General features: G+C 40.0%; 1 protein-coding gene across 1 annotated transcript in view; it reads left to right on the top strand.

Moving 5' to 3' along the window:
* Window positions 1-25,482, top strand: part of LOC144307895 (transmembrane 9 superfamily member 2-like) — a 76,837-nt gene that overhangs the window by 4,432 nt on the left and 46,923 nt on the right. Inside the window, exons 3-7 of the mRNA XM_077887967.1 lie at window positions 411-504; window positions 4,450-4,577; window positions 5,002-5,131; window positions 18,182-18,309; window positions 23,871-23,982. Of these exons, the coding sequence (XP_077744093.1) occupies window positions 411-504; window positions 4,450-4,577; window positions 5,002-5,131; window positions 18,182-18,309; window positions 23,871-23,982 (592 nt within the window). The remainder of the gene's footprint in view (window positions 1-410; window positions 505-4,449; window positions 4,578-5,001; window positions 5,132-18,181; window positions 18,310-23,870; window positions 23,983-25,482) is intronic.

The following is a 25,482-nucleotide window of genomic DNA, read 5'->3' as shown; positions in this document are numbered from 1 at the left end:
ACCATGAGCTATTTATTTATTTATTTATTTATCCATTCATGAGACACACACACAGAGAGAGAGAGAGAGAGAGAGGCAGAGATACAGGCAGAGGAAGAAGCAGGCTCCATGCAGGGAGCCCGACATGGGAGTCGATCCCGGGACTCCAGGATTGCACCCTCAGCAGAAGGCAGGCACTAAACTGCTAAGCCACCCAGGGATCCCTACCATGAGCATTTTAAATAATGAATTCATAGCTATAAGAGGTTAAACAATTTAAAAAGGAATCTATAATGAGGTCTTTAAATCATAATTAGACACTTTCTGGGTCATGTTTTTAGAAGTATCTACCATTAATGGTGAAGAGGCTTGACAAATTACAAAGATAGATTTGCTGATTTTTTTTAACCTTACCTAAACTTCTCCTTTAGCTTTGACTTCTGTCAAGCATCCGGAAAGAGAAACCCTTCTGAAAATCTTGGACAAGTACTATTTGGAGAACGAATAACATCATCTCCCTATAAGGTTATTCAGCGGATCTTATTAAATATTATTTTAAATTGAATCTTTTTTTCAAATTTTTTTTATTTTTTATTTATTCATGAGAGACACACACACACACAGAGAGAGAGAGAGAGAGAGAGAGAGAGAGAGAGAAGCAGAGACACAGGCAGAGGGAGAAGCAGGCCCCATGCAGGGAGCCCGATGTGGAACTCCAATCTTTTCAAAACTGGCTACTTAAAGTTGTTGCAGAGTCTTTGTTTTCAAAAGAGGTAGAAGAAAAGGAAAGATAGGTTGTGGTGTTGCCAGAAGAATTCATGAAAATGTGCTCTTGAAATTCTCTGCAGTAGGTAGTGGTTCCAGATAAAGATTTTGCCTTTCAAATTTTATTTTTGCTTTATAAAGAAAAAAAAGTTTACTTTATTGTTCCTGCATATTTTGGGTATGGTGGTATAAGCACATGTCATTGGACTGTCATTGGCTATTGATTTTACCTTCAATATCTTAATAGATATGAGGATAGAGTAAGAATGTTTTCATAAGCAGTATGATTATGAAGGCATTAACTTTTTCCTTCTTTTTTCCAAATTCATTGAAATCTACTTGAAGTACAAAAAACTGCACATATTGAAAGTATATGCTTAAAAAAAAGAAAATATATGCTTTAGGGGAGGCTGGCTGGCTCAGTCCGAGGAGCATGTGCCTCTTGGTCTTGGGGTCATGAGATTGAGCCCATCATGGGGTGTAGAGATTACTTAAACTAAACAAAAAGAAGAAAGTATATAGTTCAGTCAATTTTAATTTATGTATACACTTGGGAGACCATCAGGCTTTAGGTTCTTTTTTTTTTAAAGATTAAAAAAAATTTTTTTAAATTTATGATAGTCACACAGAGAGAGAGAGAGAGAGAGAGGCAGAGACACAGGCAGAGGGAGAAGCAGGCTCCATGCACCGGGAGCCTGACGTGGGATTCGATCCCGGGTCTCTAGGATCGTGCCTTGCCAAAGGCAGGCGCCAAAACGCTGCACCACCCAGGGATCCCCAAAAAAGATTTGGTTATTTATGATAGACATAGGGAGAGAGAGAGGGAGGCAGAGACACAGGAGGAGGGAGAAGCATGCCGGGAGCCCAACGCAGGACTCGATCCCGGGACTCCAGGATCGCGCCCTGGGCCAAAGGCAGGCCCTAAACCGCTGAGCCACCCAGGGATCCCCAGGGTTTAGGTTCTTTTAAAATTATTTATTTTGAAATAATTCTAGATTCACAGGAAGCTACCAAAAAACCATGAACAGGGAGCTGTCATTCATTGTACCCTGTGCCCAAGTTTGCCCAATGATAGCCATCTTGCATGACTGCAGTACGATGGCAAAACCGAGGAATAGGCATTGGTACAGTGCGCAGAGCTTATTCAGATTTCACTAGTTTTACCTGTACTCACTGGTGTGTGTATGTCTGTGTGTGTGTATGTCTGTGTGCATGTGTGTGTGAGAGAGAGAATGAGGGAGAGAGAGAGTGGGGGAGGGGTAGAGGTAGAAAATATTCAAGCAGACTTCCTGCTGAGTGCAGAGCCTGACAACAGGGCTCGATCTCCCAACCCTGATATCATGACTTGAGCAGAAACCAAGAGGCTGAGACTTAACCAACTGAGCCACCCAGGTGCCCCTGTCTCCTCTTTCCCCCATTTTATATTTGGATTGTTTGTCCCTTTACTATTGAGTTTTCAGAATTCCTTATATATCTGAGGTGTGATTCCTTTGTTGCAACAGTAGCATGCAAATTGTTTTTTTCCAGTCTGTAGCTTGTGTTTTCATCATCCTTTTTTTAAAAAATATTTTATTCATTTATTCATGACACACACACACACACACACACACACACACACACAGAGGCAGAGACACAGGCAGAGGGAGAAGCAGGCTCCACGCAGGGAGCCCGATGTGGGACTCGATCTGGGGACTCCAGGATCACGCCCTGGGCCGAAGGCTGCGCCAAACCGCTGAGCCACCCGGGCTGTCCTTCATCATCCTTTTAAAAAAGATTTTATTTATTTATTCATGAGAGACATAGAGAGAGGCAGAGACCTAGGGGAGCCTGATGCCAGACTCAATCCCAGGACCCCAGGACCATGCTCCGAGCCAAAGGCAGAAACTCAATCACTGAGCCACCCAGATGTCCTGCATCATCTTTTTTTTTTTTTTTTAAGATTTTATGTTTGGGGCACCTGGGCTCCCCACTCAGCATTGAGTCTTCTTTTCCTTCTCCCTCTGTCCCTACCCCTGCTCATGCTCTCTCTTGTCTCTCTCTCTCAAATAAATAAAATATTAATTTTTTTTTGTTTTTAACTAATCTCTATACCCAATGTGGGGCTCAAACTCATGATTCTTTTTTTTTTTAATTTTTTATTTATTTATGATAGTCACAGAGAGAGAGAGAGAGGCAGAGACACAGGCAGAGGGAGAAGCAGGCTCCATGCACCGGGAGCCCGACGTGGGATTTGATCCCGGGTCTCCAGGATCGTGCCCTGGGCCAAAGGCAGGCGCCAAACCGCTGCGCCACCCAGGGATCCCCTCAAACTCATGATTCTGATATTAAGAGTAGTATGCTCTACCAACTGAACCAGCCGAGCAGCCCCATATTTTCATCTTAAGTCTTTCACAGAGCAAACATTAATTTTTATAAGGTCCAATAATTAAGTTTTCTTTTTATGGATTGAGTTTTTGGTGTCAACTCTAAGGAGATGTCATAGCCTTTAGGTTTTAAAATTTTTCTTTCATGTTTTCTTCTAAAACTTTATAGTTTTAAGTCTGTATATATTTAAGTCTGTGATCTATTTTGCGGTATTTTGTGCAAGGTATGAGGTTTGGATGGAAATTACAGGTTTTGTTTTTGGTTTTGATTTTCAGGGTCTTTTGTCTTAAATGTGCAGTTGCTTTAGCACTACCTGTTGAAAAGACTCTCTATCCTTCTTCCGCTGAATTGCTTTTGCACCTTCGTCAAAAAATCACACGGACATAGTTGTGTAGACCTATTCTGGGTTCTCCACTGATCTATTCCTTTGCTCTGTGTGTCAGGCATTAGCTGTTTGATAATTAAAGTAGCACAAAATACTCCCATGCAGTACCATTGTCCTAATAGATAAGTGAACTTTTTCAAGAAATGCTGTTCCTTGGAATGAAGAAACATGATGGTATTTAAAAAAAAAGAAAGAAAACAGTGTTCTTCTCAGTTGCCAAGAAGAAACTTTTTGGTTGATATTTGTATGATTCAGGCTATGAGGTGATAACTGTAACTATTTTTCATAGTTTCTTTTTGCTCATTATTTCCTGATTGATAACAGTGCTCCTTTACCCTGATAATCCCCCATAGCTAGACTTGTATATGAGAGGTTTCATAGTAAAAGTATCAAATATTTTATTATCACTTCTTTGGTAACAGCTCTATTGAGAGACATTCATATGGCAAATAATTCATCCACTTAAAGTGTCCAATTTTTTAAAGTAAGCTCTACAGCCAAGATGGGGCTTAAACTCACAGCCCTGGGATCCAGAATTACATCCTCTATTGACAGAGACAGCCAGGCGCCCCTTAAAATGTCCAATTTAATGTTTTTTAGTATAATCAGTGTTGTGTGATCATCACTACAAGGGATTTTATTTCTACTTTTAAGTAAAGGGTTCTATATATATCAAGGTGCTTTTAGGAAGCTACAGTGGATATTATATCTCACCTTATATGTTCTTGAAGAAGGCAAATTCTTCTGCTTAGTGGTAAAAGCATATTATGTGTGTGCATGTGTGTAGTATAATCATTTCAGATATAAATGGAAATTCAAAGGAGATAGTATTGAGGATGATGGTACACTGAAGTCTCTGAGGGAAAGTTTTATCTATAAGATAAAGTGCTTATTTTGTGATACTTGTTTCATAAAATTTACTCAAATCTTTTACTCTTTTAATACTTTCTTAACAGTTCTCTTTTAACAAAACGGAAACATGTAGAAAAGTTTGTGTAAAATCCTATGATACAGAAAATGACAACCACATGAGAAAGCTGGCTTTTTTGAAGAAAGGAATGCAGCTAAATTATCAACATCACTGGTAGGTTTGAGATAACACTGAGATAACATGACTTAATTTTTGAAGTCTTTTCCGAAGTAGTTTTGTTTTTTATAAAGAAGTAGTTTTAATAGATACTTGAAATGGTATACTATTCTTTGTGACTTTTTTTAAAAGATTTTATTTATTTATTCATGATAGTCACACAGAGAGAGACAGAGAGGCAGAGACACAGGCAGAGGGAGAAGCAGGCTCCATGCAGGGAGCCCGATGTGGGATTCGATCCCGGGTCTCCAGGATCGTGCCCCGGGCCAAAGGCAGGCGCCAAACCGCTGCGCCACCCAGGGATCCCTATTCTTTGTGACTTTGACTTAAAATTTGAACTTTAATATATGCCAGAAGATATTGGTACTGCTTGGTGTGAAATGGTTGTTAAATCTTTTATTTTTAAAATATTTATACTTAGGATTATTGATAATATGCCAGTAATATGGTGTCAGGATGTTGAGGATGGAAGAAAGTACTGCTCACCGGGATTCCCGATAGGATGTTTTATTACCAAAACGGGTGTATCGAAAGATGCTTGCATTATCCATGTAAGTGTTGAGAACTTGCTATAGAAATATAAGAATGTTGCTTCACTTATAATTTGCTTTCTATTATTGTCACTTAGCCAACATTAATGGGATACCTACCATTTTCTAAGTTTTGTGCTAGGTGTTGGGAATACAAACTCAAGTACACATGGTCTTTGCCCTCTAGAAGTTCACAGTCCTAAGGAGACAGACCTGTAGACAAATCAGTACAATAAAATATTCTATGATAGGAGACTACAGACAAGGAGGATATAATGGAGAGAATGAAAAAGTATTTGTGAAATAAATGGATGGGTGAGCATTTATAGTAGGGGAAATCAGTGTGATCAAGAATTTGGAAATCTGAACCAGGATGCTATGATTGGGGGACTGTGAGGAGCCGAGCATGTCTGTGGTATAAGGTTTAGGGTTTGGGAGATACAGCTAGAAATGAAGCTGAAACAGAGAGTAGTAGGCAGCAGCCAGGTCATGGAGGGAGGTCCTCTGTGCTGTGGTAAGGGAAATCGTATTGAATGCCTGTTATGTGCCAGGAGCAATGTTATATTACTTTATACAGTGACTAATTTAATCCTTAGAACAGCGCTATTGCTAGGATCTACTGCTGCCATTTTACGGATGATGAAACTCAGTCTCCGAGAGGTTGTGACATGACTAGAGGCATACAGCTAGTTAAGGGGCAGCAGTAGGACTCCAACTCAGATCTTTTTAGCTTGGCAGTCCCAATCTCATTGTTTTGCCTTGTGTTATCAAACAGTCTCCCCCTGGGCGCTAGACTAACAGGAGTGTCTTGGGGTTGTCATGGAGGATGACTAAAAGGCTGAGTGGCCATGAAAGAGCTCAACCAGGAAAGCATTGCTTTTAATCTGTTTTATGTGTGGAGACTCGATGCAGGTCAGCGATGGGGACAAAGTAGACGGGAGAAGGAATAGTATAGGATGACTGCCCAGTTTCTGGCTTGGTTATCTAACTGATGGTACCCTTAGCTATTTCTTTCCAGAGAAAAGGGCAATACTTCTTAAATTTCAGTCATTTATGCACTGTCATCTTGGCGATTTTTGCCAAATCTGAGGCACCTTATATTATTATTTATTAAAAATTTTTGTGTCTATTTTTAGTAATCTCTACACCCACATTGGGGCTTCAACTCTTGACCCCAAGATCAAGAGTCATATGCTCTTCTGACTGAGCCAGCCAGGTGCCCCTGAATTGTTTTTTTAAAGATTTTTATTTTTAAGTAATCTCTATACCCAAAGTGGGACTCAAACTTGCAACCTTGAGATCAAGAGTCACGTGCTCTACCAACTGAGCCAGCCCAAGGCCCATTATTTATCTATTTTTGATAATCCATAACAAATTTACTTAGAAAGGAAACTATAATATCCCAGAAAATATAGGTTTAGTGTACTGCTTATATTTTTTTGTTCACTTTCAAATATGTAGATATAAAAGTAGAGTAGAATATAGTTTTTCACCTGCTACCTAAAATCATCTCATCTATCCCCAGTGATATGTATTCTTCACAATAGGAAACATTGAGATAGGGCATATGGGAGGAGAAGCAGCAAACAACTGCTTAATTGGCAATTGATAATTCTTTTAAAGTAAGGGAGAAGGGGTACCCGGCTGGCTCAGGTCATGAGTTCAAGTCCCATGTGGGATGTAGAAATTGCTTAAATAACTAAATAAACTTAAAAAATAAAGTAAAAGAGAATTGGCAGAAGAGAGGAGTTAATGAATAAGAAATTTTGATTAATATAGTCTGTGTTTGATAGCATATATGAAAGTGGGTTCTTTGGGATGATGTAAAAACCACATCTTTGAAGACCAAGTCTGTGAAGAATAAATGGACCAATAGAATTAAAGAGCTATAGTTGGGGATCCCTGGGTGGCGCAGCTGTTTGGCGCCTGCCTTTGGCCCAGGGCGCGATCCTGGAGACCCGGGATTGAATCCCACGTTGGGCTCCCGGTGCATGGAGCCTGCTTCTCCCTCTGCCTATGTCTCTGCCTCTCTCTCTCTCTGTATGACTATCATAAATAAATAAAAATTAAAAAAAATAAAGAGCTATAGTTGGCCAGGGTAGCAGTGACTTTTATCAAAATTTAGGGATCCCTGGGTGGCGCAGCGGTTTGGCGCCTGCCTTTGGCCCAGGGCGCGGTTCTGGAGTCCTGGGATCAAGTCCCACATCGGGCTCCCTGTATGGAGCCTGCTTCTCTCTCTGCCTGTGTCTCTGCCTCTCTCTCTCTCTGTGTGTCTCTATGAATGAATGAATAAAATCTTTAAAAAAAATTTATACATTCACATTGTGCAACCACCTCCAACATGGTTACAAAATACATGTTTATAAAAACCTCATACTAGGGGATCCCTGGGTGGCTCAGTGGTTTAGCGCCTGCCTTCGGCCCAGGGCGTGATCCTGGAGTCCCGGGATCAAGTCCCACAACAGGCTCCCTGCATGGAGCCTGCTTCTCCCTCTGCCTGTGTCTCTGCCTCTTTCTCTCTCTCTAGGTCTCTCATGAATAAATAAATAAAATATTAAAAAAAACCTCATACAACCCAGAGGTATAAAGAGTACAAAGTGAGAATCTCTCCATAATCCACCTCAATTTTAATAGATTCTTTTTATGGATATGTAATTTCTTAATCTAAGTGGGATTATTTTATATACATACGTAAATAATATATGTATATATTTATTTCTGTAATCTACTTCTTTGTTTTAGAAGTTCATAATGAATTTTTTTCCGTGGTCAGTATCTATCTACCTATCTATTCATATATAGATGGAATACAAGAACAAGAAAGTGCTTATGCTTTTTAGCAGTTTCACAATATTTCATTGTGTGGATGGAACATAATAATTTTTTAAAGGTTCTCTTTTTATTTATTTTTAAAAGTTAATTCACTGGGAGACCTGGGTAGTTTAGTCAGTTAAGTGGCCAGCTCTTGATTTTGATTCAGGTCATGATCTCAGGGTGGTGAGATCAAGCCCATTATCAGTCTCTGTGCTCAGTGGGGAGTTGGAGCCTGCTTGAGATTCTCTCCTTCTCCTGCCCCCTCCTCTATTTATTTATAAATAAATAAATCTTTTAAAATAGTTTATTTTTAAGTAATTTCTACACCCAACGTGGGGCTTGAATTCATGACCCTGAGATCAAGAGTTGAGCGTTCTTCCAACTGAGCCAGTCAGGTGTCCCAGTTTTTTTTCAAGATTTTGTTTATTTATTCATGAGAGAGACAGAGAGAAAGGGAGAGGCAGAGACACAGGTAGAGGGAGAAGCAGGCCCCACACAGGGAGCCCGATGTGGGACTCGATCCCGGGTCTCCAGGATCAGGCCCTGGGCCGAAGGCAGTGCTAAACCGCTGAGCCACTGGGGCTGCCCCAGGTGCCCCAGTTTTTTCATTTTTTGGTAAATATTGAGCCAGCCTCTGGAATGTAATTTTTATCCACTTCATCATGATTAGGTGTTTTCAATTTTTGTTATTTTTTTGTATATTTTTTAATGGGGTTTGGTTTGCCAACATATAGCATAACTCCCAGTGCTCATCCCATCAAGTGCCCCCCTCAGTGCCTGTCACCCAGTCATCCTATCCCCCCGCCCACCTCCCCTTCCACTACCCCTTGTTCGTTTCCCAGAGTTAGGAGTCTCTCATGTTCTGTCTCCCTCTCTGATATTTCCCACTCATTTTCTCTCCTTTCTCCTTTAATCCCTTTCACTATTTTTTATATTCCTTGAATAAATGAAACCATATAATGTTTGTTATTTAATAATGCTGCAGTGAACATTGATTTTTTATTTTTAAAAGCTGTTTTCTTTCTTTAAGATTTTATTTATTTATTAGAGAGAGAGCATGCAGGAGCAGGAGGAGGAGCAGAGGCAGACTCCCCACTGAGCAAGGAGCCTGACGTGAGGCTCAATCCCAGGACCCTGGGACCTGACCTGAGCTGAAGGCAGATGCTTATCTGACTGAGCCAGCCAGGGGCCCCTATTTTATTTTTTTTTAGTTAAAATATAGTTGATACACAATGTTATGTTGGTTTTAACATTGTTTTTTCTCCTTGAGTCTTATCTGTAAAATGGGAATAAGAGTAGTATATACCACATAGGGTTGTTGTGAGGATAGATAGGATGTTACTTATAAAGTGCTTAGAGGGGCACCTGGGTGGCTCAGTGGGTTAAGGGTCTGACTTCAGGGCAGGATCTCAGGGTCCTGGGATCAAGTCCCAGTCGCTCCACGCTCAGTGGCGAGTCTGCTTCTCCCTTTGCACCTCCCTCTACTCCTCTGCCCACTCCCTCCTCTCCTCTACTCCTGCTTTCTCTGTCTCTCAAATAAAAAAATAAAATCTTAAAAAAATGAAGTGCTTGGAGCTGTGTCTAAATATAGTGGGCACTCAATGAATGGTAGTTATTGTTGTACAACCATCTGTATACTCTTGTCTAATTATTATCTTAGGATAAGTTTATGTAAGGGTAATTGCTGAGTCAAAGGATATGGACTTAAAAAAAAGCCTTTTTGCTGTGAAATACAGATATGGAAAACCACATAGAACAGATATAAAGTATGATGAATTATTACAAGGGGGAACACCTTTGTCAACCTCAAGCGGGTCAGGAAGTAGAATGTGGCCAGCCACTCAGAAGGTATCCCTACCCATTTACAATATCCTTTTCCTAAAGTAACCACTATTCTAACTTTTATCCTAATCACTTCCTTAAGTTTCTTTTGTAGTTTTAGACACTATAGGCTAGACTTGAATATATCATATATCTTTTTAAATCTTTTACTATGAGCAATTTCAAACATGTAGAAAAGCTTTATTCATTATATAATGGATACTCATATACCCAGCACCTAGATTCTACCATGAGCATTTAAATTATTTTAGAATTTTATTTATTTAAGTAATCTGTACACTCAACGTGGGGCTCATACTCATGACCCCAAGATCAAGAGTCGCATGCTCTTTCAACTGAACCAGCCAGGTGCCCCCAATTAGCATTTTAAAGTAGTTGATTTATCACACTTCTATCCATTTGTCCCTGTGTCTTTCATCCAAACAGTGCTGCATGTTCTCTTTTATTTCTTGCAAATTGTCAGATGGATCCAGTGGCTTGATCAGATTCAGGTTTGATGGCTTTGGTGAAATAAGGTAGTGATACGTTCTTTCATCAAGAGGTGAATGATGTGTCCTTTTGAACAAATAGATTTATTATTATTATTATATTTAAGATTTTATTTATTTATTTGAGAGAGAGAGATGAAGGGAGCGGGACAGAGGGAGGAGTAGAAGGAGAGGGAGAAGCAGACTCCATGCTGAGTGTGGAGTCTGGCATGGGGCTCAATCCACGACCCTGAGACCATGACCTGAGCTGAAACCAAGAGTTGCACCCTTAACCAACTGAGCCGCCCAGGGTCCCCCCAAAATAGATTTATTATTTAGATCAGTTATAAGTTCAAAGAAAAATTGAGAGGCGGATACAGAGATTTCCCATTGATCCCTTGCCCCCACACATGCATAGCCCCCCTCCATGATCAACATCATTTACCAGATTGTGATACATTTGTTATATTGATAAGCCTTTATTCCTATACCGTTATCACCGAGAGAGCAGTTTTCAGTAGAGTTCACTCTTGTTGGTGTACATTTCAGGGGTTTAGACAACTGTATAATGACGTGTATCTACTGTTACATTATAATACTGAGTAGTTTCACTGCCCTACAAAGCTTCTGTGTTCTGCCTTCTGCCCATTCATCCCTCCCTCCCCAACCTTGATGTCTTTTTGTCTCTCTTTTTGTTGTGACACATGGATTCATGAATTCTTTTTTTAATTTTTATTTTTTTGATATATTTTATTTAAATTCAATTTACCAACATACAGCATAGGGTTGCAGAAGGCCAGGAGGATCCATGAATTCTTTAGAGGTTGTGTCCACTGGTAATGTCTGTCCAGCGCCCTCTACTGACAACATTTCATTCAATGCCTTCTTGCAAAGGAAACATTTTTAAAGGGCCTAGGTAATTTTCATAGAGGTGGAAACAATGAATTTGGAGAGGAGAGGCAGTAAGTCAATGACTGGCACACTTTATACTCATGTAGTGATGAATGCTGGGATGAAAGAGCCCTCTGCATAGCTCCAGAAAGCTCTGTGCAGCTCTCTTCTTTCTGGTAGTCTACCCCACACCATCTCACCCCTGGGTGTCCCTGGACTGTGAACTTTGTCTCTTCCATTCCAGAATACTGCAGGGATCTGCTTGGGTACCCTTTCCTTGCACCGAAGCCTTGAAATTCTCCGTGGGAAGTCAGCATGAATCAATAGTCTGGCTCCCCTTATTTGTTACCTTTCTCTTGGTGATCAGTCTCTCTCTCTCTCTCTCTCTCTCTCTCTCTCTCTCTCTAAGATTTGTTTATTCATTTGAGAGTGAGAGAGAGCACAAGAGAGAGGGGAGGGGCAGAGGGAGGGAGAGAAAATCCCAAGCAGACTCCCCACTGAGCTCAGAGCCCAGTGTGGGAGGCTCAATCCCACGACTCCGAGATCATCAACTAAGCCCAAACCAAGAGTCGATCACTCAACCAACTGAGCCACCCAGGTACCCCAGTGATCAATCTCTTAATGTTCTTTGTTGTCTGAGGTTTAAAAACTGTTGTTTTCATGTATTTTATGCATTTTTTAGTTGTTTAAAGTGAAAGGATAAATCTGGTCTTGCATTAGCCTATCATGTCAGGAGGAGGAAGTCTAACTCCCTTGCTTTCTTTTTGCCTACATTCCCTTGGTGTAGCTTTGCCTGTCCCTTCCTAACTTTTCAGAACCTCTTTGTGTTAGGTGTGTCTTTTGTATACAACATATTGTTGAGTTTTGCTCTGTGGTATCTTCTGAAAGCCCCTTCTTCTTAATAGATGAGTTAAGCCCATTTACATTTACTGATATGACATTTGGTCTCACTTCTGTTATTTTATCATTTATTATTTTTATATTGCACATTTTATTGATTCTAAAACTCATGTTTTCCCATATTTTAACATTTTTGAAATCAGGATGTGTCCCTTTCAGTTGATGGCTTGTCAAAGTTTAATTGGCAATGTTTTTTCTCAGCAGTGCATAAAATAATGTCTTAAAAATTTATTTGAGATAGAGAGAGAGAGAGAGTAAATGGGGAAGGGATAGGGACAGAGGCAAAGGGAGAGAGAGCTCCAAGTAGACTCCCTGCTGAGAGTGGAGCCAAGCTTGGGGCTTGATCCCACGACCCTGAGATCATGACCTGAGCCAAAACCAAGAGTCAGATGTTTAAGTGACTACACCACCCAGGTGCCCCTAAAATAATGCTTTATAATTAGTGGCATTTTAGATTCCATGAAATGGAATGATTACTTACCTCTTTCTTTAGAAGAGCTCATGGAGTTTCATGATTATGTGTCTAGTTATAGATTTTTGTTTTGCTTTGTTTTTAATCTTTGTAATTTTTTGAGTTTCTTGGATTGGTGCCTCTTATCAGTTCTGGAATTCTCAGCCATTGTCAGATACTTTCTCCTTTCCTTTTTAGACTCCAATTAAAGCTGTGTTAAATGTTTTTATTTTTCTCCTCCATGCCTCTTAATCTCCCTTCTGTATTTTCCATTTTTTTCTGTGCTGTGTTCTGGCCTATCTTCTAGTCTATAATTTCTTTTCTTCACTTGTCTCTTCCCGTATAAACATAGACATTGAGGGCACTTGTGACGAACACCGAGCATTTTATGTAAGTGATGAGTCAATAAATTCTACTTCTGAACTAATATTATACTTTATGTTAACTAGAATTTATTTATTTATTTATTTTTAAAAGTTTTATTTATTTATTCATGAGAGACACAGAGAGAGAGAGATGGGGACATAGACAGAGGGATCCCAGGACCCGTGATCATGACCTGAGCCAAAGGCAGATGCTCAACCACTGAACTACCCAGGCGTCCCACTAACTAGAATTTAAATAAAAACTAGACAAGAGAAAAAATGTGTTAATACGGTAACATTCATATCAACCCTATTGAGATTTTGTTCTCACGTTTTCTTTTTTTTAAAAAAATATTTTATTTATTTATGAGAGTCACAGAGAGAGAGAGAGAGAGAGAGAGAGAAGCAGAGGTACAGGCAGAGGGAGAAGCAAGCTCCATGCAGGGAGCCTGATGTGGGACTTGATCCTAGGACTCCAGGATCATGCCCTGGGCTGAAGGCGGGTACTAAACCTCTGAGCCACCCAGGGATCCCTGTTCTCACATTTTCAACCCCTTTGCCATGGTGTCTGATAATCAATTTATAAGTTATTTCATTCATAAACATACCTCGAAAATCCTGAAAAAACAAACCGATAGGCATTTAATTTTCTAAAAGATTTTTATTTATTGAAGAGAGAGACAGAAAGAGTAGCAGGCAGAGAGAAAGGGAGAAGCAGGCCCCCTGCCAAGCAGGGAGTCTGATGCGGGACTCCATCTCAGGACCCCAGGACCATGACCTGAGCCGAAGGCAGAGCCCAACCATCTGAGCCACCCAGGCACCCAGGCATTGAATTTTTAATTTCAATGATTAATTTTCTAATTTCTGCAAGTTTTATTTTGTTCTTTTGCAAATTTGCTAAGTCATGATTTAATACTTTTCTATTTCATACACATGCTGTCATGGCTGTATTTTACTTCTTTTCAGTTTAGTAAATGTAGTTAATTTTAAATCTGCTTTTAATGGGGTTCCTGGGTGGCTCTGTCAGTTAGGTGTCTGACTCTTGATTTTGGCTCAGGTCTTGGTCTCAGGCTTGTGGAATGGAGCCCCAAGTTGAGCTCCATGCCAGGCTCCATGCTGAGTGTGGAGCCAGCTTGGGATTCTCTCTCTCCCTGCCCGTCTTCACCCCCACCCAAGTAAATAAGTAAGTAAATAAATATATTTAAATCTGCTTCTGATTATTCCTGGATCTGAAATTTTTGCAAGTTTGTTTCTGCTGGTTCTTGCTCTCGATGCCCCTTTTCCTTGTGTGCTTCATTATTTTGACTGCACATACATGATTCTTAAAAATTGTGGCGGGGCGCCTGGGGGTCTTAGTTGGTTAAGCGACTGACTCTTGATTTTGGCTCAGGTCATGATCTCAGTGTAGTGAGATGGAGCCTTGCATTGGGCTCTGTGCTGAGGGTGGAGCCTGTTCTAGATTCTCTCTCTCTCTCTCTCTCTTTCTTTTTCCCTCTGCCCCTCACCCCACCCCCCAAAGTGTGTGTGGAGTTTCTTTGAATCTTAGGATCAAAGTCCTTTCCTCCAGAGAAGATTTTCATTTACTTGTGCAAAGCATCTTTGGAAAATACCAGTCTGGGACCACCTTAAAGCAAATTCACAACTTGAATTTCCTGGGGCCCCTTAGGTGATGGGAATCCAAACTACAAATCTCTGTTAGGGCTGGCTTGTGGCCACAAATGTTCAAGGACAGTTCCCCCACTCCTCTTTTCTTTTTTTTTTTTCCCCACTCCTCTTTTCTGTTTATCATCAAGGCCATCTTCCCTACAGTCCTTTGGGAGTGTGGAGAAGGCTTACTTCTGGCTCATCTTTACCCTGAGGGTATTGGTTTGTGAGGAGTGGGTGGTCTCAGCTTAACGTGCAGAGGGTCTCATATTAGCTTTCTCACCTGGGAGGGCCCTCCCAGAGTCCTCTCCTCTTTATCTAATGAGGCTACCCAAACCTAAGTTCAAGTTTGCCCAGAACAGCAGGTGTCCTTAGGGCAAAAGCTGCATCTGTGCTCCCTCACCCAGCTTACCTCTCTGGCTTCTTGCTTTCCTCCAGAAATTTGGCAAATAGAATTTGGCATGATAGTTCCTTACTTTCACTTATTTTTATGTCTTGTTTTTGTCTTTAATTTAAAAGACTATTTTTTAGAGCAGAATTAGGTTCATAGCAAAATTAAGAGGAAATGTACAGAGAGTTCCCATATACCCCTGCCCTCATATGTACGCAACCTCCTCCATTATCAACCTCCATTACCAGGGTGATACATTTTTTTTAAGATTCTATTTATTTATTCATGAGAGACACACAAAGAGAGGCAGAGACATAGGCAGAGGGAGAAGCTGGCTGGCTTCTGGCAGGGAGGCCAATGCAGAACTTGATCCCAGACCCTGGGATCACACCCTGAGCAGAAGGCAGAGGCTCAACTGCTGAGCCACCTAGGGTGGTACATTTTATTTTATTTCTTAAACTTTTTAAAAATATTTTATTTTTAAGATTTAATTTATTTATTTGAGAGAGAGAGAGAGAGAGAGAAAGAGAGAGAGAATGAGCTAGGGGAGGAGCAGAGGGAGAGGAATAAGTAGGCTTTGTGGTGAGCAGGGAGCCCAACTCAGGGCCCGATCTCCCCACACTGAGAGTAGGGCCAAAGGCAGGCACTAAACCGCTGAGCCACCCGGGCTGCCCATTTTTATTCATTTTTTAAAAAGATTTTTATTTGAGATAGAGAGAGAAGCAGGCTCCATGCAGGGCCCCTGACGCGGGACTCAATCCCGGGACTCCAGGATCACGCCCTGGACCAAAGGCAGACGCTAAACCACTGAGCCACCCAGGGATCCCTGAGAGTTGATTTTTAAAGAGCATGAGTAGGAGGAGGGGAGAGGGAGAAGCAGACTCCCTGTTGAGAAAGGAGCCCAAGGTGGGACTTGATCCCAGGACTCCCCGATCATGACCTGAGTCAAAGGCAGATGCTTAACTGACTGAGCCACCCAGGTGCTCTTAAAGCATAATTTTAACATCTAGTAGGAAGGAAACTAACATCTGATGATCTTCTTATTCTGTGCCAGGTGTTGTGCTAGTTCTTTCCCTATAATTTCTCACTTAATCCACTTAACAATTTTATGAAGTAAGTGATGGTACCCCATTTTAAGAAAACTAAAGCCAAGAAAGACTGGCATACAAAAGACTATATGTGGCAAAATCTGAATTGCATTCCAATGTTTTTTATCCAAATTCTGTTCTCTTTGCAACATACCAAACTACCTCTTGTATTATTTGAGCCCCTGCAGGATATTAGCTCTTAGGGCATAATTAAGAAGTGCCTGGTACATAATAGAAGTTCAAAAATATTTGCTGAATGAATGAATGAAGCAAAGTTCCTAACCTTGTGATCTACTGGAGAACACAATTGACTAGGGGATGTAAACATGGAAATACACTGACTACAATGTGGTCAGTGACTGAGCTATGAGCTGAGTGCTATGAGAGCACAGAATAAAGAATTCTTTGTAGTCATGTAGCTGACTCTGGAGAGACAAGCAGCATCCAGATCCTAAAGGGCCTTGTTACCACTTTACCTACCATATTGGGTGCTTTATGCCCAAGAATGGTTGAGATGCTTTCCATGGGTTGATTTAATCCTTACAGCAGCCATTAACATAAGTACTGTTATGATCTCTACATTATAGATGTAGAAACTGAGGCACCGAGAGGGTAAGCAACTTGGTCACACAGGCTAGTACATGCCATACCTGAGCTTTCAGCTTGACTGTGGAGACCACATCCTTAATCACTCTGCTGGGCTGCTTCTAATAGTATATGTCATGGACATCCAATACATGATATACTCTATATTAGTATCTGCAAATCTTGCTGCATTTTATTTCTCTATATGATCACACCATGTTTCATTTAACTATGTTGATAGTCTTGGTGGTTTCTAGCTCTTTGCGATTATGGACAGCACTGCAGTGAGCAGCACTTACTCTCCACCCCAAGCTGATTGTGACATTCCCCCATAGGATCGCTCTCACCTTCTTCTCTATCCATTGTACTAAAGGATCTCTAAAATTCCTTCAAGGCCATCACCTTTAATTCTGGAATTCGCAGAGCCATAATTCTTAATCTAGAAGTCCTGCATATTGTAGATTACTCAATGTGGTAATTGACAAGGTTCATTTGGCCTCCTTTTCTGAAGATTGAAGGGCCTGGGTAATGTAATAGCTAATATTATTGAAGGTTTCCTATGCCAAGCACTGCACTGAATACACACATTGTTCTATTTAATCCTCAACAATTCTATGACCAATCCTATTATGCTCCCCAAATTTTTTAGTTAAAATTTTTTATAAGTAATCTTTACACCCAATGTGGGGTTCAAACTCATGATCCTGAGATCAGGAGTCACATCCTATACCAACTGGACCAGCCAGGCACCCTTATTGTTCCCATTTTTAAAAAGAGGAAACTGAGACTCAAAGAAGTTAAATGACTTGTCTGTGGTCATATAGCTAGTAAACGCTGTCTGATTGCAAAGCTCATATTGCAAAGCCCTTTGTTTTTGCTAGGGCTGTGCTAAAAACACACTACAAAATGGGTAGCTTAAAACAACAGAAGTTTGGGGCGCTTGAGTGGCTCAGTCCACTAAGTGTCCGACTGGCTCAGATCATGATTTCAGGGTCCTGGGTTCCAGCCCTGTGCCAGTTCCCTGCTCAATGGGAGTCTGCTTAAGATTCTCTCTCTCTGACAAGGGGTGGTGGAAGAGGAGGTGGGTTTGGGGTGACTGGGTGATGGGCACTGAGGGGGGCACTTGATGGGATGAGCACTGGGTGTTATGCTATATGTTGGCAAATCGAATCCCAATAAAAAATATACAAAAAAAAGATTCTCTCTTTCTTCTCCCTCTGCCCTTTCCCCCACTGTGTGCACTTGCATGCTCTCTCTCTCTGAAGTAAATAAAATCTCTCTCTCTGAAGTAAATAAAATCTTAAAGAAAAAAATCCAGAAATTTATTGTCTCACAGTTCTGGAAGCCAGAAGTCCAAGATCAAGGTATAGGCAGAGTTGGTTCCTTCTGAGGGTTCCAAGGGAGAATTGGTGGCTGCCAGAGGGGAGGGGAGTGGGGGATGCAAAATAGGTGAAGGGGATTAAGAGGTACAAACTGCCAGTTATAAAATAAATAAGTTATGAAGATAAAAAGCATAGAGAATATAACCAATAATATTATAGTAGATCTCATTTTGATTCAATGGTCAGATTTTATATTTTTTAGTTTCTTGGAAAAGTTCAAACTTCTTTAAAATTTCCATTTCTTTTTGCAGTCTGACTTCAACAAGAGTAATACTTTCTACCTCTTCAACCACATTGATATTACTATTACATATCACAAAGAAAGTGAAAGAAATTGGGGTGTTGTAAGATTGGTTGCTGCTAGACTTGACCCCCAAAGGTAATTATAGAATATCTTTTTAATTAGCTCCTTTAATTTAAAAATTAATTCAGAATGTAGAAGTTCTCAACTAGAATTTTCATTTTTAGGATACACGTGTAATGTAACCTCAGACATACAGTTTGAAAAATCAAACAGGCAATTTATTCTCTTCTACCTATAGTTAGCATTTGAATACCATGCAGTGTGAGGAAGAATTGGTAGATCTAGAAGGGAATAGACTTATTGAGGGCATCCTGACACTCTTTTCCTTGCTGCCATATGACAAAGAGCTCAGATTTAGATTTGTGTTTCATCAGAGGACAGGTCTATTACTGGAGTCTGTTAGGCAGGTATCAGCTGAGTTTAAGGAAGAATCTACTAACAGAATTCTCTAGCAGTTAAATAAGCAATCTCAAGAATTAGTGAGTACCTTATCCCTGGACATTTATAGAAAGAGCCTGGATGGCCCAGCTATTGGAGAGTTTATAATTAAGCATCCATTATAGTGTGTGGTCACTAGTAAGTAAATGCTGAATGAATTTAATGGACAATCAGCATTGGACAAGAGACTAGATAGGTGACCATTAATGTTCCAACTAAGATCCTTTGAAACTCTTCAATTAGAGTTAGAACTCTTCAGTTAAGACAGAGAGGGGAACATAGCACACAATGTATAAAATCATGGTCCATTATGGGAAAAATATTATAAAACCTCAAGTACTAAGATAGAGGAAAGAAGTTATTCCTTGAAACTTATGTGAGTATATTAAAGAAGGCACATGTATAGTTTTCTGAACTATAGGAAAGGAATTTCTAACTGAGGGAATTAGGAAATTTGGATTTTATTCTCATCTCTCCTGGTTCCATTTTGCAAGCCAACCCTAAGTTCATAGAAATGAATCAGATTTCATTGTTTTTAAGGCTAATGCCCTATTTGACTTCAGCCAAGTTTGTTCTGTCTGTCACAGATGGTTCCCAAAGGGAGAGATTAGAGACTGTATTGCACCAAGCTTTTTGACCATGAGTAGGTTAACTTGATGTGTCGTAGGCTTAATTTCCTCATCGGTGAAAGGATAGAACTGAATTAGGAGTTTAGAATATGGACCCTGATGTATCAAACTCTGGAAATTTTTATGCATATTTTATGTGTATTTTTCTAGGCAAAAGTGCCTATGGATTTCATTAAATAGACCCCAAGTGGTGAGGAACACTGGTACTTTCCAACTCCGGTTTGTCTTAGAAAAAGGATATTCTTTTCAAGTTAATGTCTATATTAAGCATTTTGAAGATTATTTACCTTCACAAGGTGTTACACTTAGGAAGTGAAAGAAGAATTAAAGGAATCAGGACATATTTGTGAACAATAGGGAATAAAGATAGCTGCCAAGAGAGGCCAGGAAATACTAGTCATTGTCAAAGGCAATCCCCCATGTGTATGTCAGACATACACAATGTCAGAATGTCAGGATGATGGACTGCGAGGTCCAACTCAGGATGGCTGCTCATATTCAAAATCATTAGGTAGTAAACAGGCAAAGTATGATCATCCAAGAAGCTAGTCTCATCAGCTATATGAAAATCAAACTTAAGCTTTACAGTTATATCTCATATTGTCAGATTCAGGTGAAAAAGCCAAGAAAGTAATTTTTAGACTTGTATTTATTCTACACTGCCCATAGTAACAGTTTATGTATGCATGCAATAAAACTTTTATCTAATCATTGTAAAGGTCATTTATGTGGGTCTCTTGAGAACAAGGACTATGCTATATAATTCTTTTTTTTTTTTTTTTTTAGAATTAGGCAATCTGCTCAAGGTCATAAGTGAGTTAGGCCTAATGGCATTCTAGGCCTACAGTCTTGTGTTTTCTGTTAGGGACTGTACCTAGCTAATTTCCCTGATGGTTACCATTGTTGATAATTTCTTTTCCCTAAAATTACTTGCTTCATTTGGCTTTTGGATTACCATACTTTACTGATTTTCTCCTGTCTCACTGGTTGCTTATAAGTCCTCTCATTTCTCCAACATCTTCATGTTGGAAGGCCCCAGAACTGAGTCTTTGAACTTTTTTCTTCTTCATATATACTAACACATTGGTAATCTTATCCTGTCTCATGGTGTTAGACCCCACAACAACTTAGATATGTAAACTTGTATATGTAGCTGTCTACTTGACATGACCATGTGGATGTCTAGTAGGCATTTGAAATTTTTAAAAAAGATTTTATTTATTTATTTGGGAGAGAGAGAGTGTACAAGTGGGAGGTGGGAGCAGAGGGAGAAGAAGAGGGAGAAGCAGGTTCCCCACTGAGCAGGGAGCCTGACCCTGGATCCCAGGACCCTGAGATCATGACCTGAACGAAAGTCTAAAGCTTAACCCACTGAGCCATCCAGGAGCTCTCCCATCTGAAATTTAACATGACTGAACATGAACTTGTAATCTTTCCTCCAACCTGTTTTTCCTGTTGTCTTCTCCATTTCAGCAGATAGCAACTACATTCTTCCAGTCTTTCAGGCCTCCCAACTATGGCAGCACCCTTGACTCCTCTTTATCATTCTTCACTTATACCCTGTATCTATTCCAATCCTTTGGCAGACCATGGGACTCTACTTTTAAAATATAGTCAAGATACACCCCTTCTCTTCACCTCCACCACGATCATCTGGTCCAGGACAACATTGTTTCTTATCTGACTGATGGCAAAACTCTCCCCAGTCTCCCTAGTACCATCCTTGTCTTCCAGCAGTCTGTTCTCAAGATAGCATTCCTTTTGAAATGTCAGCTTATGTCAATCTCTGCTCAGAATCTTCCAGTGACTTCCCATCTCACTTAGTAAAGGCCAACATTTTGAAAATGGCCCAAAAGGCCATACATAAGGCCGGTGGTTTGAAATAGGGCTTACATTGATTGGAGATCTTAATACCCTTTTTGCGGCATAATCTCTCTCTTTTGAAATGCAGATATTTCCTGTGCTGGGTTCAAGGCCCATATTTAAACAGTAAAACTTGATTTGCATTATCATGACATATGTTATGTTTTTTGTAGATGTTAAGTTTTTATCACAAGCCTTAATAGTGATCGTTTCTTTAATTCATAGCTGTTTTATTTTATTTTTTATTTTTAAATTTTTTAAAAAGTAGGTTCCACACTCAGTGTGGAGCCCAACACAAAGCTTGAACTCACAACCCCAAGATCAAGACCTGAGCTGAGATCAAGAGTCGGATGCCTAACTGACTGAGCCACCCAGGCGCCCCAATTCATAGCTATTTAAAAATATATTTAGGCTTTAAATAAAATTCACCCTACAAACACTTAGTAGGGGCATATCATGTGCCAGACACTAGGGTTACAAAAATGAATAGGAAGAGGGACATGTCAATAACTCCCCAAATTGTGAGTGAATGGTTTTATTGTGCATATACATGTATAAATAACAATCTTGTAAGGACTGCATATTAGTCTTTTTTTTATTTTTTTATTTTTGCATATTAGTCTTTAAACCGAAGTCAAGGGATAAGTTGTATGTTTAGTAAATAATTGAAAAGGGAAGCACTGCTGTTTTCTCCTTTTGATTTCTCTCTCTTTATTCCTCTTTTATTTTTTAAGTGATATTACAGTCTTTTTTTTTCATGAACAGGCACTTGTTAGATTCATCAGTTCTGTCTAATTTCAAACTTCTTTAGTTTTTGTTTTCCACCTTCTATTTTTTATAACCATCCTTTTCAAATACAAAAGGCTTGCATATATTATGTCTTCACTACCTTTCATCAGCTAAGCATGGCATTTTACACAGAGTAGGCCCTAAGATCTCTGGCTGCTTATAAATATGATTCCTGCTTCATCTGTTTGATTTTCTAAGCCTACAGCTAAGATTACAAGATAGGATGTTTAATATATCGAAGAGGGATGAGATGAAAGGTGAGAAATAAAGCCATTTGCTAATAGGACTTAAAAAAAATCTATCCACAAGCAAAGAGATGGTTCTTTTTTTTTTTTTTAAAGATTTTATTTTGGGACGCTTGGGTGGCTCACTGGTTTGGTGCCTGCCTTTGGCCCAGGGCGTGATCCTGGAGACCCAGGATCGAGTCCCATGTTGGACTCCCTTCCTGGAGCCTGCCTCTCCCTCTGCCTGTGTCTCCGCCTCTCTCTCTCTTTCTCTAAATAAATAAATAAATAAATAAATAAATAAATAAATAAATAAAATATTTTTTAAAAAATAAAGATTTTATTTTAAAGTAACCTCTACACTCAGCATGAGACATAAGCTTACAATTTTGAGATCAAAAGTTGCATGCTCTACTGATTGAGCCAGCCAGGTGCCCCATGAGAAGCTTCTTAGGGACATGTTTTCCCCTGCTATCCGTAGGTGAAGTGTTCCTACAAAAGCTTTTGGAAGCTGAAATGCCAAAGTGAAGAAGCAATTGCCATTGATCTATATGGAAAATTTTGTGAGCATTCCCAGACCCCCCAAGTCACCTCTCTTAGGCTTTTTTAAAAAAGATTTTATTTATTCATGAGAGACACACAGAGAGGGGGGAGGGCAGAAGCAGGCTCCATGCAGGGATCCTGATGTGGGATTCGATCCTGTGTCTCCAGGATTACGCCCTGGGCCAAAGGCAGGCGCTAAACTGCTGAGCCACCCAAGGATCCCTCTTAGGCTTTTCTGATACCTTAAGACACATCTTGCTAATGGATACCACAAGATAAACCCGAGAGAAAGCACAGGTACTCACATAGTTCAAAGCTCTGGTGGCTTGATATCAAAATGCTGAGTGTGCCATTAGAAACGACAAATACCCACCATTTGCTTCGACGTGGATGGAACTGGAGGGTATTATGCTGAGTGAAATAAGTCAATCGGAGAAGGACAAACATATGGTCTTATTCATTTGGGGAATAAAAAATAGTGAAAGAGAATAAAAGGGAAAGGAGAAAAAATGAGTGGGAAATATCAGAGAGGGAGACAGAACATGAGAGACTCCTAACTCTGGGAAATGAGCAAGGGGTGGTAGAAAGGGAGGTGGGTGGGGGGTGGGGGTGACTGGGTGACGGGCACTGAGGGGGGCACTTGATGGGATGAGCACTGGGTGTTATTCTATATGTTGGCAAATTGAATACCAATAAAAAATAAATAAAAAAATGATGAGTGTAGTTCCTAGGGAAGGGGCTTGGGGGTGTGCCACTCTCACTGTTGGGGTGTGAGCTGCCTCTATAATGGCTCCCTGCAAAACCAATGCTGAATTTTCTTTTTGATTTTTCATAAAAGTGAAAATCCTCTTTGCCTTTCTTTCAGTTAGTGAAAACAGGTGCAAATGTGAATCTTGCGTAAAAGTGAAGTGGCATAGAGTGGGCCTCAGAAAAGCGAGGGTACCTGTATTCTCTTTTGGGCAGTATATTGACTCCCATCTGTTAGGGGCATTTAGAAACAAAGGTATTTTAAGTCATAAGGAGTTTTAAATATGAAATATAATGAAAGGCGTATTTTTTCAGTCTGCTATCGTTATGAGCCTGAATAGCCATGAATTGGAAATTCACAGTGGCAGTTTGGTCTAAAAATTCCTCCCCCCTCTTTTATTAGCTATAAGCATTCAGATGAAAACAACCTAACTTGCAGTGGACCCCCTATGGAGATTTCTGGAGAAAATACAGAGAAGTTGAACATAACCTACACTTACTCTGTGAGATTTGAAGTAAGTATTCCCTGCCAGCATCTTGCTTTCATTCCAAATCAAGTATTTAAATACCATATGCTTCATTAATAGTAAAGCCTTCGTTTTCATAGTCAAAGTTGTATAACACAGCAAAGAGCCCAAGAAAGTAGTTAGGTTATTTATATTGAAACCCATGAGAGGACAGTTGTTTCAGGAATTCAGTATGAAATCTACCACATTTTAGGAACTGTGTTAGGTAATTTACTTTTCTTTTATTTCACCTAGAGGTTTGAAAGAAGTACCTGGGAAACCAGAGGGATGGTGCCTGGGGTTGGTGGGCTGGCAGGCTGCTTAAATAAAGGACAAATATGTTGTGGAAGAAACAGAGTGTAGTGAAAAAAGCATCATTTAAAAAAAAGATTTTATTTATTTATTTATTTGAGAGAAGGCGTGAGGGCAGGGACAGAGGGAGAGGGAGAGAGAATTTCAAGCAGACTCCATGCTGAGCACAGAGACCAATGTGGGGCTCGATCCCTCGACCCTGAGATTGTGACCTGAGCCAAAACCAAGAGTTGGATGCTTAACCATCTGGGCCACACAGGCGCCCTGCAAAGAGCATCTTTATTGGTCTCAGACTAACCTGTGGTTCAAACTGAGGCTTGGCCACTTACTAGCTGGGTAAGCTTAGGTAAGTCATCTGATCTCAGGTTCGATTTCTTTTCCTCCTGTCATTTCACACTCATTTTCAGAATGATGACCTTAGCATGACACAGAGCAGGTCCCCAGCATATAGCATTCGTTATTGTTCCTACATCTGTCATTTTTCTCTTGTAAGTAGCTGTTTTTACGTAGTGGTCTGGATTTTGGGTAGCTAGATAGATATACAGAGTGACTATTAGCATTCTGTGGAATAATCTATCAGCTCTCTGATGCCCATGTTTCCCAAAGGTTTTTCTGGAAATTCGTTGCTTTGTATTTAATTTATTTCTGCTTTGTATTTTAAAAAATGTTATGTGAAAAAAGGATTCTATGATGCAGTTAATTTGGATAATGCTAAGTTAAACAATATGAAAACAATGGCATCCAGAGTACTCGTGATGTTAAAAGGCACTGTGAATTTTCCAAAGATGATTATAATACGTGGCATTTCATAGACCATGGCAGGACTCATGGGGTTATAGTGTTCTGTAGAATATACAAGGGAAACACTACACATGGTACCAAAAAATATGCAGCTATGTACAGATGAGATATTGCATCTATTGTTTTTACTCATGTGTATGTCATGGACATCTTTCCATGTCAATATATATAGAGTCACATCCTTTTTATTTTATTTATTGCATAGTACATTTATTTTTTAATTTTTTTAAAGATTTATTTTAAATTTATTTTAGAGAAGGGCATTGGGGAGGGGCAGAGGCAGAGGGAGAGAGAGTCTTAAGCAGACTCCATGCTGAACACAGAGCCCCACATGGGGCTCGATCTCATGACCCTAAGATCATGACCTGAGCTGAAATCAAGCTGCACTACCCCGAT

This window comes from Canis aureus, chromosome X (assembly GCF_053574225.1).
Source record: "Canis aureus isolate CA01 chromosome X, VMU_Caureus_v.1.0, whole genome shotgun sequence".
Lineage (NCBI taxonomy): Eukaryota > Metazoa > Chordata > Mammalia > Carnivora > Canidae > Canis > Canis aureus.
This window is presented reverse-complemented; position numbering and strand designations above follow the sequence as displayed.